The 14,176-nt window shown below is 36.7% G+C and overlaps 2 protein-coding genes, 1 non-coding gene and 1 pseudogene across 4 annotated transcripts; 2 read left to right on the top strand and 2 right to left on the bottom strand.

Moving 5' to 3' along the window:
* LOC104709686 lies at nt 757-2,406 on the top strand (annotated as a pseudogene).
* LOC104707513 (protein transport Sec1b-like) lies at nt 2,602-7,467 on the top strand. 2 transcript variants are annotated; one of them, XM_010423881.2, is made up of 21 exons: nt 2,602-2,959; nt 3,292-3,350; nt 3,442-3,523; nt 3,639-3,717; nt 3,811-3,861; nt 3,991-4,087; nt 4,172-4,204; nt 4,485-4,610; nt 4,698-4,889; nt 4,982-5,065; nt 5,163-5,261; nt 5,362-5,438; nt 5,525-5,621; nt 5,716-5,841; nt 5,915-6,010; nt 6,103-6,225; nt 6,324-6,401; nt 6,487-6,665; nt 6,884-6,974; nt 7,058-7,147; nt 7,233-7,467. In XM_010423881.2, the coding sequence occupies exons 1-21, from the start codon at nt 2,887-2,889 to the stop codon at nt 7,287-7,289; spliced, it is 1,989 nt and encodes a 662-aa protein (XP_010422183.1). In that variant the 5' UTR covers nt 2,602-2,886; the 3' UTR covers nt 7,290-7,467. The 2 variants fall into 2 exon arrangements, with proteins under 2 accessions (XP_010422183.1, XP_010422185.1); XM_010423883.2 differs by lacking the exon at nt 2,602-2,959 and adding an exon at nt 3,004-3,223.
* Nucleotides 7,499-7,571, bottom strand: TRNAK-CUU. The gene has a single exon. It is a non-coding gene; the product is annotated as a tRNA-Lys (tRNA).
* On the bottom strand, nt 7,613-9,833 carry LOC104707512 (methylsterol monooxygenase 1-1). The gene is made up of 5 exons (XM_010423880.2): nt 9,332-9,833; nt 8,896-9,218; nt 8,304-8,451; nt 8,181-8,213; nt 7,613-8,090 (listed from the first exon to the last, which is right to left on the bottom strand). Exons 1-5 carry the CDS (start codon nt 9,665-9,667, stop codon nt 8,034-8,036), a joined length of 897 nt encoding a protein of 298 aa, XP_010422182.1. The 5' UTR covers nt 9,668-9,833; the 3' UTR covers nt 7,613-8,033.

The raw sequence follows: 14,176 nt of genomic DNA, 5'->3' as shown, positions 1-14,176 counted from the left end.
ATGCATAATTAAATGCAAACGAAAGAGGTCAAAGGCTCATTATTTTTATTTGCAGTTGAAAACCATCGAGTCATATTCATACTTAATTATGTAGTCAAGACAACTTTAATAAGATCAATCACTTGCTGAATTCCTCTAATGTTTATCTTCTATTGGCTTAACTAATGGGTCAATTCCTATCATTTACCTTGTTCGACGATGATAATCCATATATATTAAACAATTAATGTAAGCTTTTCAATTCGCGTTTCTCAAATGGATCCAAGATTGATCACAGCTGCGCAAATCGGAAGCATAGGTGATTTGTATAAACAACGGGGTCTATCCGCTAAAGAAGGTGTGAAGAGAATTTTTGAAAAAAGTCATCACATATCCATCTTTGGAAAAATGTCAAAAATGTTTACAAGATAATATCAAAAATGTTTACAAGATAACCTTAGAAAAAGTAAAATCTTTGGATTATTTTATATGCCACAAAAAACAAGTGAGGAGATTGGATTGTAATATCTTTGGATAGAGTCATTTTCAAGCAAAGACTTAAAAAAAAAAAAAAAAAAAAGATTTGTCACTTTCTGAGTTCTTTTAGTGTATATCTTCTATTGGTTTAGCCAAGCAAACATCAAATGCTACCTTCAACTAATGATGGGTCATCAAGTTCACATGATGTAATAATGATGAGTCAAGTTCAACGATCCATATATAAAACAAGTAACGTAAGTTTTAAGATTGAGCAGAAACATAATACACACTTATCAAATGAATCCAAGATTAATCACTGCCGCTCAAATCGGAAGCATAAATGACTTGTATACCTTAATTCATGAGGATCCGTACATTCTTGAAACCATTGGTGTCGTACCTTTCATCAACACTCCTCTTCATGTAGCTTCTGCTTATGGGAACCTTGCGTTTGCTATGGAGATGATGAATCTTAAGCCCTCATTTGCTAGAAAACTTAACACATATGGGTTGAGTCCATTGCACCTTGCTATAGAGAAAGGCCAAACTCGGTTAACTCTCGGTTTATTCAAACTGGAACCCGACCTAGTTTGTCTTCGAGGAAATGAAGGTATACACCTCTTTTTTTTCCCTTACATTAAGAAGTTCTTTTGTGATTCCACCGTAGTTTAAGTATCGACCACATGACCAATCTAAGATTATTGTTTGGTATGTTTTAATTTGCGGAGTTTTATCTTTCTAGTAGGCCAAAAGCCTTATGTGTTTGATCCAGTTAGTAACCCAATGGACTAAATTAATAAAATCTCTCTCTAGAGATAACTAAACACGTATGTGGTTGTTTTGTTGTTTGATTGTTTTCCATTTGGTGTGCGTGTGAGAGGTTATGTTATAATTTGATAACAGGTACGACGCCGTTTCATATGTTAGTAAGAAGAGGAGAAATTGACCTTATGACAGAGTTCCTTTTTGCTTGTCCTGGCTGTGTTAGAGATGTGAATGTGAACGGTGAGACTGCTCTACACATTGCTGTTTTGAACAATAGATACGAAGAGCTTGAAGTACTTATGGGATGGGTGCAAAGACTGCGTCATATGGATGCTAAATCACTAGAGACGCAAGTGTTGAACATACGTGATGGAAACGGTAACACGGCCTTGCACATAGCAACTTATCAAAAGAACATCAAGGCAATAAAACTTTTGCTAGGATCTCCAGCGGTTAACTGAAACATCCATAACCGGAATGGTTTAACCGCTCTAGATATCTTGCAAAACCAGAAAAATAATAATAATAGGACTAGAGAAATCCAAGAAATCATTTGTAAGTCAGGAGGCAAAAGCGCAACCTCTCTACAAAAGTCCAAGAAAGTGTCAGAAATATTGAGATCACCGATTAGTTTCAAGGAGCATTTGTTCACACACGCAGCTCGATACAGGAATCAAATATCAGATGCATCACGTAGTGCTCTTCTAGTGATAGCCGCTCTAATAATCACAACTACTTATATGATATCTCTTCAACCACCAGGTGGTGTTTACCAAAGTAATGCTGAGGAAGGTAATAGTACTACAAAGTAACAAGAGTGTTGGTACGGTTGTGATGAACGAGAGTTATTTCTATGTTCTAAGGGTTGTGAATAGCATGGCTTTCGAAGGAGCGTTTTTAATGGTGTTTTACTTTTTACCAGCTGAAGAAGAATACATATGGGCGTTTATATGGATAATGGTGCCTCTCCATGTCTCTTATTTAGTCTCAGTGGCTGTGATATCTCCAGATCAAATGTGGTATTTACCTATCAGTGTAGGGTGGGCTATCTTCGTTGTTGTTGTTAACATGGTTGTGTTTTTCTTGCGGTGGAAGCTGTCGTCTAATAAGAAAAAAACTGAACTCAGAAGCGAATTGATTCTTGAAGGCTTGACAACTTTAGATCAAGCTAAAGGAGTGTAGTCATGTGAGTCGTGGGTTGTGCTAAGTAATGGTTGTTCTGTAATTATACTTTGTTGGTTGTTCTGTAATTTTCGTCAACAATAATAAAATACACAAATTCGTCCATGTATTAAATTATATTTTTGACTTTAACACACACACGTCTGAAAAAGGAAAAAAAACTCGGGTTCAAAGTTTGAAAATTCAATGGGCTCGCTAGCTTGAGCCGACCCAACGAAACGGCAAAATCTAGAAGCGCCAAGTTTCGCCTTTACTCTCTCTTTGTCTTCGTTACCAAGTAAACCCTAGATTTCTTTAATCTCTCCCGATCCACAATTTTCAAAATTGGAAACTTCCTTCTTCGTCTTCTTCGCGAATCTGATTTTGTTATATATATATTCGATTCTCGGATAAAGTTTTTGTCTTTCCCCTTTGCCATCTTTAAAAAAAAAGAGAACTTTTTTTTCTTCTTCATCGACCATATTCGAACGACTCCACGCAATGTCTTTCTCCGATTCTGGATCGTCCTCTAATGGCGGAGATTACAAGGATTTCAGACAAATCACCAGAGAAAGTTAGCTTCTTTTTTTCAACCTTTCTCTTACCCAATTTCTGAATTCTCGAAATTGGGGTTTTTTTTTTTTGATTAGACCATTAGGCTCTGTAATGGGGTTTGTGTAGAAGCATATGGTGTTTGGTTTCGTTCGATTAGTTAAAAGAGAAGTCATATGTTTCTTTTTGGGTTTATGGAGTTTCGAATCAGGTCAACGTGATCGATCAGAATGAACCAGACTTTTGTTTTTGGCATATCAGGAACATGAGGGGTTTGCACATTTAGGTGAATCATGTAAAGTTCAATACTTTTTTCAAGGGTGTGAATAGTTTTATCACTTTTTTGGTTTTCAGGGTTACTGTGTGAAATGCTTAGGCCAGAGAGAAATGGAAGCTCGAAATTAACTTGGAAGGTAAAAGTCTTAATCCTTCTTTGTTTTTGGTTCTGGTTATGTTCAGTTTACTTCTGTCATTGATTCACTGAACCTGTAAATGTATCTTTAGGTTCTTGTTATGGACAAGTTCACAGTGAAGATTATGTCATCTGCCTGTAAAATGTCTGAGATTACACAAGAAGGCATTTCTTGTAAGATAGAGAGCTTGTTCAGAACTCTGAGCAATCAATATTTTGTCTTTTTATCTCATTGGCATTGTATGTAATTTACTTGGAAATATTTTGATGTTTTGTTATGTTTTCCCAGTGGTTGAGGTTATAACTAAACATAGACAGCCTATGACTTCCATGGAAGCTATATACTTTATCCAACCGACCCAAGAAAAGTAAACGATTCTCCTATCTGAGACAATTGACATCGATTTCTCGCCAATGAACTTTTTCTGAAGCTTTTGTTATTTTGTTTTTGTTTCTTGCAGTATTACTACGTTTTTGTCAGATATGACTGGGAAATCACCACTGTACAAGAGGTATGTAAACAATTCCTTCTTATATCATAACTTCTCATATATATGGACAGTCTTTGTCTGAAATGATTAATCATTATTCAAGAAAACAAAAAAGAAATGATTAATCATTTTCTTTGATGTGAACTTCAGGGCTTTTGTTTTCTTTAGTTCTCCTGTTTCGAGAAGCTTAGTTAATCTCATTAAGAAAGACATGAGAGCGATGAAACGAATTGGGGGATTGAAAGAGGTTGCTTCTATATGCCACTTTCACAATTTGTTCTCACTTTCCTTATCCACTTGCAATCTCACAAGATAATTCCATAATATGCAGATGAACTTGGAGTACATTAGCATGGACGTCCAGGTATAATTATGCTTAAAATCCCTGATTCTGTTCTGTCTTTTCCTCAAGCTTTGCATAGTTTCACAAATTGTGATATCTAGTAATGAAGTTTCATTGATGGTTTCTTTTCTTTAGGCCAACCTCAATTACAGCTTTCACTAATAATAACATAGAAACATGACTTCAAAAAGTCTGCAATTTGTATTGCTTGACGTTATCATAAGAACCTCGTCAAGTTGGAACATGTGATTTATATTGAAACCTGCTTACTTAATTACTCCTATGTATTATGTCTCTGCAGGGGTTTATTACAAATAATGAAAATGCTCTAGAAGAACTTTTCAGTGACGAGGAAAACCATCAAAACGCAGATGATTGCTTGAATGTGGTAGCTAAACGCATTGCTACAGTTTTGGCCTCGCTAAGGGTACAAAGCACAAATTCAAAGCTTGTTTGTTGATTTGGCATGATATTCCTATGAATGTTATGTTCTTAAACTCTTTGTGTTACACAGGAATACCCGCTTGTTCGCTACCGTTCAGCCAAAGCTCTTGATGCCACAACAATGACAACGTACCGAGAGTTGATTCCTACAAAGCTTGCTGCTAGTGTATGGAATTGTCTGGCAAGATACAAACAGACAATCGAAGATTTTCCTCAGACTGAAACATGTGAACTACTTATCCTAGATCGATCCATAGATCAGGTGGGGATTTTCACCGAGACAATTATCTTTTATGTTCTGTTTGATATGTCATAATCACATAATAACAGAGTAACTTTCTGATGCTTTTTTAGATCGCACCTCTCATTCATGAGTGGACATACGATGCGATGTGCCACGATTTGCTTAATATGGAAGGAAATAAATACACACACGAGGTGAAATTTTGGTTTCACTTTTTCAAATGTTGTAAAAGTTGGTTGTAGCTCATTACTACAGCATATGGTAATTTCCTTCTTATTTCGTAGTGTTTAGGTTCAGAGTAAAACTGGTGATAAACCTGAGAAGAAAGAGGTTCTTTTAGATGAACAAGATCCCATTTGGGTGGAGCTTCGTGATGTTCACATTGCAGATGTAAGTCTTGCTATACTATCTTGCATCCTCTTTCTCAATTTTAATATGTCAAACTGGTTATGTTTTGTTTGTCTGGGAGTAATTATGTCTTTTTGTTTAGGCAAGTGAAAGATTGCATGAGAAGATGACAAACTTCGTGTCGAAGAACAAAGCCGCACAATTGAAACACAGTTCAAAGTAGTTACCATATTATCTTTTTGCTTTCTTGTTCAAGTGATCCACTAGAACTTTTTTGATTAGTTAATTGACTTATTTGTCTGCAGAGACTTTGGTGACCTTTCATCAAAAGACTTGCAAAAGATGGTTCACGCTTTGCCTCAGTACAGTGAGCAAATGGACAAACTTTCTCTACATGTGGAGGTCAGTTTTATAAGCTTATAAGATGATAAAACCATGGAAGAAAGTTTGATCCTTTGTTTCTTCATAAAATAACTAATGGTTAATGTCACTGCAGATTGCTAGAACAATTAACAAAACTATCATGGAACAAGGTTTAAGAGATCTCGGGCAGCTCGAGCAGGACCTTGTTTTTGGGGATGCTGGAAGAAAGGACGTTATCAAATTCTTGAGCACCAACCATGTAAGATGCTCTGCTTTTTTAGTTTCATACCATCATATGATTTTATGCTGATAATAATGAGCTACATTTCCAGATTATAAACCATGAAAGCAAGCTGCGGTTAATGATGATTGTTGCGGGAATATATCCGAAAAAGTTTGAAGGTGAAAAGGGACGAAAGATGATGGAGGTAATAAACAATATTTATCTTCAAACAGGTTTGAATGAAGTTTGATTAACAATCATTTTTGAAGCTAACCTACTTCTTGATAAATTCTTCAGCTAGCAAAATTGACTGGAGATGATATAATAGCTGTGAACAATATGAGATTACTTGGACCAGTACAAACAGAGTCCAAAAAGAGCACCACAGGATCTTTCCCTCTCAAGTTTGATGTTCTGAAGGTACATAATCTTCCTCATTACTGTTATTATTAGAATGACTAAGACTAAGGTTTTCTTGGCAATCTAACTGGAATCTTTTGATCCATCATGTAAATCAGAAGAAGCGAGCTGCTCGAATAGATCGAGTTGGTGAAACTCAAACATGGCAGCTGTCTCGTTTTTACCCGATTGTGGAGGTCTTTTACCTTCTTGAAGTTTTAATCTTTCTTTTACTTTAAGCATTAGTAAAAAAACCAGTGACATTGGTAAATATTTTTTCAGGAACTTGTTGAGAAACTTAGCAAAGGTCATTTGCCAAAACAAGAGTTCCCTTGTATGAATGAACCAAAGCCAACATTTTATTCTGGCTCTCAATCTCCATCAAGCAGTCCGGTGTTGCCTCATTCAAGACGAACACCAACATGGGCTAGACGTCACCTTTCTGATGATGGATATTTCAGGTACTTTAGTTTAGTTTCTTATTTTATTTTTTTTATCATTTGCTTGTTGATAAATTTGAGAGCTAGTTTATTCTTGAATCTCATGACAGTTTACACCAAAATCTGGATCTTATAATTCAGTAATTTGCATGACAAAAGACAAATCTGTGAGGATATTACTGAATGTTTGATAATATGGGGAAAACAACCAAGATTAATTTCTCAATGTGTTTCTCTAGTGACTCGGTTCTAGGACGAGCATCTAGCGGATTAAAGAGAAAGGGACAGCGGATTTTCGTGTTCATAGTAGGAGGAGCAACGAGATCAGAGGTACTAAAATGAACCGGTCTGAAAAGAATAAATCAGTTATGAGCCATATGTAATTAAGTGATACATTTTGGGTTATTTTGCAGTTGAGGGTTTGCCACAAACTTACGGAGAAGCTTGACAGAGAAGTGATCTTAGGCTCCTCCAGCTTCCTTGATCCCAAAACTTTCCTCAGTGTATGGAATCTTTTCATTTTGCATTGAGCACTTCTGTACATCAAAAATCTCTGTCTAATGACTAAGTATGTCTTCTTATGTGCAGAAAATGAAACGACTAAACGAAGAAGAGGAGATCTCACTTGACGATATTATCATTTAGTTTCATGATTTTTTTCTTTTATTTGTTCTTGGATGCCGTCGTTTTAGTCTAACTTGGTATCGAGTTTTGGTTTTGGGAATAAAATGGGGAGATATGCTCCCTATGTAAATATAAATACAATTTACAGATCTGTTTCCATCGTTTGACTAAAAAGTTCAGAGATTGCTATATTATTGAATATATTTTTATGTCTTGAACAAAAAGAAAATCGCCCACCGTGGGGTTCGAACCCACGACCACAAGGTTAAGAGCCTTGCGCTCTACCAACTGAGCTAGACGGGCTTGCTGTTTTATATGTAGATTACTAGTATTACTCTAAGTGGTGAAACAAGGTAGAAAAATACGAACAAGGTTCTCTTACAGAGATGAATATATATGTAAAAAAACTAAAAAACAAGGAAACATGGCTAGCTTTAGCCCTGAGACTAGCCTAGCTTTGATGACATCTTCTTTCTTCTTTAAGACGACGAAACAATATTAATAAAAAGGCAGAAAGAACAAAATCCAGTCCCGACCACACTTGATACATCGATGACCCACATGTCGGAAGCAGAGCATTTTTCATGTGTACTTAGGAAAAAACTTAGGTAGTTAGTAACAACTCTGATGACATAAGACACACCCGAAATTTTCAAACTACTCCCCCCTTTTTTCTTTTCGTGAAGCTGACACTCTACGTAACTTGAAGTAGGTGGTTTTTGGCATTTTCTTTTACCCGTTCAAATCTTCTTCCATGTTTTTTTACTAATCGGATTTGATTCCTCTGTTATGCTTGTTGCTCTTCTTGGATGACTCCTTGATCTGTAATAACATAAAACACACGGTTAAACAGAATCATTTTATAGGTCTTAGCAAAAAGAAACACGTGACATCCACAGATGAAGATTTTACCTGCTCAAGAAGCTTCTTTTGGAATCGGTAACCCTGATCCAGGAAACAAATATATAAATATTCAGTCTGAATTGGTAGAAATCAATTGGTGAATTTTGATTAAAACTTTTGATGAACACTTACCTTGTCAGTTCCATATATGTAATCACAATAAGTGAAAACTGAAGCAAAGTTGCTTTGGCTTTGTCCTCCAACGTAGTGATGATAATCGTGGTACTCAGCACCACCATAGAAAGGAATGTACTTTGTTGGACTCCATGGAAAATCATATCTGCAATAGAACAAAGTGAAATATGTATTACTTTATTAACACCATCTTTTATGGTCAATTGAGTTACATTTCAACAAAAAAAAAAAAACAGAACACTAAGGGGGAGCCTAGTTCCCTCTTTTGCCCTATCAGATGTTTTGGGTTACTCCTAAATTAATTAGAGTAAAAATGAGCCTATCAATTCATCAAAAGGTAGCTAACCAGTTCCAAAACGAACCCCAATAGCTTCAAAAAGCCTAAAAAGTAAACCTAATACCTAACCTATCCCCAGTTGTAAAAAGGTGAGCCACTATTGGATCTACACTCACCTTGAGCTCTTTATACTATATAATATAACATAGACTAACTAATGTGTACAATAAAGAAAAAGGCTTATAAAACTGTAAAGCAAAAAGGATTTGTTATATTGATTCCTATCAAACCCACGCCTGCCTTAGTCCTTACCCACTGTGAGTCTCAATAGCTTCAATTTGCCTTAAAGCAATCCACAACCAAAAAGTAATCATGTGACCAGGAGCAATAGCTGGTCCCAAAAACGTAGGGATACCAAGAAGCAACACTTCAGCCCAATGTGCATAAGGTGCAGCATACCCAATTGGAGCAGTGTACTCATGATGTACATGATGTATCTTTTCATATCCCCATTTACTATGAAAAAACCTATGTACCCAGTAGTTAGTGTAGTCTTCAATCAAGAAGTACACTCCTAACTGTGCCAACATCTCTGATATCGTTGGTAACGGTAGCCCAGATCGTACCTCAATCATCTGTTTCCACACATCAAAAACCCAAATCCAAATCAGATTTGAATCATTCCTTCGAATTAGGCAATGAGATACCAAAATTTGTCAAATCAAATGTGTTTGATTGTGAAATTAACCTGAATCGAAGGGTAAGAGGCGAGTTGTAAAGGACCAACGACGAGGATGAACATGGTCATGACGTCTTTGTAACATTTGAACATATCGGAGAAAGAGTAATTAACCTTAGGCTGGATCTTGTAACGATTGAACCAGCCGGAAGCGGATCGAGCCAATTCGACGAAGACGAGGGGGAGAGGGACGAGGGAGAAGACGACGAACAAGAACAATATGTTGTGGCAGTAGAGGTAGTAGTCTGATTTCGTGGCGGAGTAATCGAACCAGAGCGTTTCGAGACGAGTGAGGTTTCGTCCGAGTGCGACGGATGCTTCTTCGACTGTGGCGTAAGGAATCATGGTGGGTGAGTGAGAGTGTCTCTCTGTCAGGCGAGGATTTGGGTTACGACTTGGAGATCTGAAGATTTTAGGAGAGGCGAGGAGAGATCGAGAGAGAGGAGAAGAGAAGAGAGTGTTTTGTTTTTGTTTTTGTGTAAGCTGGCCGATGTTTTTGGACTCTCTGATGAAGAAGAAGACGTGGCTGCAGTGATCTGTATTTATATATAATTATTATTATTATTTAATAAAATGCCACATATTCTTCTAGTTAAACTATATATATATATATCTGTATGTGGACATATATAATTTTAACATTTTCTACCTTTTCTTTTTGTGCTAAATGTTATTTTTGCATTGAGAAGTTTAAAAAATATATTTTGTTGAATATTTTGCAAGTGCAAAATCTATACTACCAAATAGATTATTTTTCGGGTGTGATTTTCATAAATAATATTTAAAATAATATATATATATATATATATATATGTATATAACAAAATTATATTTTTAAATAGTAATACGCTATTTTTTAATAAGTTATTGTCTACTAGAACATCCGTAGGAAATAGTAAATTATTTGACTGTTTTTATTACCGTTTTTATTTTATGCAATTATGTTAGCAAATTTATCCTATTTTACTATGGTTAAATCGGGAAAAATTAAAGGCATGTTAATGATTTTAAAAGGAGGTGTATAAATCTATAAAAAGTAAACAAAGGAATATCCATTGTTTTGTAGTTTATTGTTCAAAGCACTAAAAGTCACTAACTTTTTCAAAAAAAAAAAATCAAAACTTTTGAGAATAATATTTCTGAAATTCTAGAATTGTTCCATTTGTATAAAAATAAAATACAAATCTACAAATCTAGTTTTTTTTTGTGTCAGAAAGTTAAATTTTAGTTAGGAAAAAGGATGATTCACATAGTCATAAAATCTATAATTTGAGTAGAATTATAAAGTATAACTTGATTTGCAAAAGGTGGTAAAAAAAAGTAACGACTAAGGTCACCTCCAACGGTAATAGTCACCATTTTAAGAAGAACACGAAACTCAAGATTAGGACAAAACGAAATGAATACAAATTTCCAGATACATCCAAAGTTGAAGTTCAATGCATATCTTAGTGTTTTGTACAGTAATAAATTAATAATAACCATTTTCACCGAAAATTTTGATCGTTCTTATTTTCTCTCTGGATTAAAAAAAAAAAAAAAGAAGAACTATTGATTGTTTCTCTCCACTACATTTTCAGCTTTTAAAACGTAATCATGTTTTTCTTTGGCTCAAAATATTTACTTTCCATTCATTAGAATAATTGCAAACATATCAGTCATTATCAAGAGATGTAGCTAGTCAATGTAGAATAACTGACGATGTTATTATGTTTTGTTTTTTATTGGGATTTGAGTAGACTATATTCTTATTATTAAGTGTTTTCGGCTAATTTATCATGAAGTTTTTGATTAATTCTCTCCCCATTTTAAAATTGTTAAGTTTTTAAAGACAGTAGTATTATTTTTGTTAAACAAGTTGTAACATCCATGATGATAGTAGTATTCAGTTTTCATCAAGTATTAAGTTTGATGTAGATTACCCTTCTAATGATTAATTTGTCGTCACGCTTATTTGCAATTTGAACCCAAACCAAGCAAATCATTAATCGGTCTAAAAGTGTTGTTGGTTAACGTAATAGTAGTCCATATTTATCTTTGCGGCTAGAAAGATTCTCTACTACGCATGCAAAACTATAATTTCTTTGGGTTTAAAAAGAACCGTTTTACTCTACTCATAATCATAAGTCTTCTGATAATGTAAAAAAAGAGAGATGTTCCTAACAGTTAACAACAAAAACATCCCATCTTTTTTTTTTTTTGATCAAAATACGATTAATATTAAATAAAGTTAAATCGGATTACAAAGTAGGCGTAAAGCTTTTTTTGCCAGATTATCAGCTTGAATGTTCTGAGATCGGGAATGAAACTAAACTTGCAGAAATTGAAATTCGACGATAAGAAGAGAACATCGTGGAGAGTCCCATGAAGTTCCTTGATTCGGATCTTCCCATTGAGAGCTTGGACTAGCTGTTGCGAGTCGGAAGCAAAAGATATTCTTTGGATGTTCGATTCGATTGCAACTCTAACCGCGGCTAGAGTTGCCAACGCTTCGGCCATCAGGAGGGAGTTGACATGATTGTTGGTTGCTGTATTTTGGATATTGACCTGGGCTTGGGAGTCTTTGATAATCCAACCTAACCCCGCCGAACCAAGATCTGTCCACGATGCGTCGGTTGAGCATCGGAAGATGTCCGCAGGGTCCTCTATTCGAGTGACCAATCTGGGGTTTTGGATAGATTTGGGACAGAGGGTTTGAGCATTCTGCCACTCTTTTGCTCGTGTCTCTTTTGCTGTTACCATAATCTCTTTTGCTGTGAGTCGTGTCTTATTAAAGATGAGTTGGTTTCGGGAGGTCTAGATTGCCCAGAAGATCCAGGGGGATATGGGGCCTGCACCTATACCTGTTGGAGGTAAGCATATAAGCTTGTTAGTCTTTGCAATGCCTACTTCCATGTTGTTTATACTCTCTGGTGAAAAAGGTCCGTCTATAGGGGCTAGGGACCATAAGAGCTTAGCAGCAGGACACTGGAAGAAAAGGTGTGTGACTGTCTCTTCTGCATCACAGTACGGGCATTTGGCTGAGTCGGTGATGTTTCGGATTCGGAGGTTTGTGCCTACTGGGAGGGCATTGCAAGCTGCTTTCCAAAGGAGGAGCTTCGTTTTTGGTGAAGTTTTCAGATTTCAGATGTTACTTTGCCAGTTATAAGATGCTGGATCAGATTGTGTTGCGTCCTCATTTTCATTGATCGCTGAATCTAATTTCATTGCTTCAAAGTAGCCGGATTTTGTTGAGTATTCTCCATCTCTTGTTGGGAGCCAAGCCCATGTATCTATAGCTCCTTTCCCACTTGGTTTCAACCTTAAAATTTTCTGTTCATACAAAGGGAGGATTTGTCTAATGCGAGCAACATTCCAGTTACCTGAGTTTGGGAGAATGAGATCTGCAACTGTGAGATTTTGGGTGGACTCAGTTGGAGGGCCCATTGGGGAGAGAGGGGAGGAGAGAGACAGCCATTGGGATCTCCAGATAGGTATATTGGCATCCGACCCAACGAGCCGACTAATATTTGATCTGAGAAGATCTCTGCCCACGCACACACTTCTCCAGTCGTGTGAGGCTGAGGTTTGCACCGGGCATTCCATAAGAGTGGAGGTAATGCAGTATTTTCCTAAGAGAACTCTATCCACAAGGCTGTTTGGTTTGGTAAGCAGTCGCCAACTCAACTTTGCTAGGAGTGCCTGATTGAACAGTTTTATATCTCTAAGGCCCAAGCCTCCCGATTTTAAAGGTTTTGCTATCTTTTTCCATGCTATCCAAGACATTTTCCTCTTTTCCGTTTTAGTGTCCCACCAGAAACGTGTGAGAGCTGATTGGATTCTTTTACACAGGGATGCAGGAAGCTGGAAACAGGACATAGTGTACGTAGGCATGGTTGTCAGGACTGACTTGAGCATCGTTAATTTACCAGCTGTGGAGAGGAATCGTGATGACATCCTAAGGGCTCTCTATTTTATGCGATCAACTATAGAGGAGAATAGATCCTTCTTTTTCCTTCCAAACAACTCTGGTAGGCCGAGGTATTTCCCTTGTCCTCCTTCTTTTTGAATTTTGAGTATAGCCTTGGCTTTTTCCTTGATGTCAGGAGGAGTTTTATTGGAGAAAGTGATGGATGACTTCGCTTGGTTGATCTTCTGCCCTGAAGCTGATTCATATTTGTGTAGGATACGTTGGAGTGTCAGGCAGCTTTGTTGATCAGAGCGGATGAAAAACATGGTATCATCAGCAAAGAGCAGGTGATTTGTTCTGGGACTCCCTTTCGCTACTCGTAAGCCTATAAGGTTACCTTGTTATTGAGCTTTTGAGCACAAACCCGAGAGGACTTCACTACATATTATAAAGAGGTATGGCGATAGTGGATCTCCCTGTCTGATTCCTCTCTGAGGGTGTACTCATCCTTTAGCTTGGCCGTTTAATAGAAAGGAGTAGGATACGATGGAAACGCACTGCATGATCCATCCAATCCAGGTATTGTGAAAGCCCATTTGCTTTAAAGCTACTTTAATGAAGTCCCACTCCAATCTATCGTATGCTTTAGTCATATATGTTTTAACTGCCATAAAGCATCTCTTTTTTGCTTCTGATGTTTTCAGATAATGCAAAGCCTCATGTGTGATGAGTACATTATCCGATATTTCTCTTTGGGGGACGAAAGCATATTGGTTTTCAGAGATACATGTATGCAATACAGGTTGGAGTCTCTTTGCTAAGAGCTTTGAAATGATCTTGTAGTAAACCGATCAAAGGGCTATGGGTCTATAATCAGCTGCTTTTGTGCAGAAGTGGTTTTTGGGATGAGTCGGACATGGGTATGGTTGATCTTTTTTGGCAGGACACCTGTAATGAAGAACGTC

This window comes from Camelina sativa, chromosome 8 (genome assembly GCF_000633955.1).
Source record: "Camelina sativa cultivar DH55 chromosome 8, Cs, whole genome shotgun sequence".
Classification (NCBI taxonomy): domain Eukaryota; kingdom Viridiplantae; phylum Streptophyta; class Magnoliopsida; order Brassicales; family Brassicaceae; genus Camelina; species Camelina sativa.
The sequence above is the reverse complement of the archived record's forward strand: the minus strand, read 5'-3'. Positions and strand labels throughout refer to the sequence as shown.

Excerpts from the sequence above, each read along its gene's own strand:
- LOC104707513 (XM_010423881.2), top strand. The coding sequence starts at position 2,887 with ATGTCTTTCTCCGATTCTGGATCGTCCTCTAATGGCGGAGATTACAAG. Across the intron at positions 5,842-5,914 it reads AATTCTTGAGCACCAACCAT|ATTATAAACCATGAAAGCAA; the intron begins GTAAGATGCTCT and ends CTACATTTCCAG. Across the intron at positions 6,011-6,102 it reads AGGGACGAAAGATGATGGAG|CTAGCAAAATTGACTGGAGA; the intron begins GTAATAAACAAT and ends TAAATTCTTCAG.
- LOC104707512 (XM_010423880.2), bottom strand. The coding sequence starts at position 9,667 with ATGATTCCTTACGCCACAGTCGAAGAAGCATCCGTCGCACTCGGACGA. Across the intron at positions 9,219-9,331 it reads CCTCTTACCCTTCGATTCAG|ATGATTGAGGTACGATCTGG; the intron begins GTTAATTTCACA and ends GTGTGGAAACAG. Across the intron at positions 8,214-8,303 it reads ACATATATGGAACTGACAAG|GGTTACCGATTCCAAAAGAA; the intron begins GTAAGTGTTCAT and ends TTCCTGGATCAG.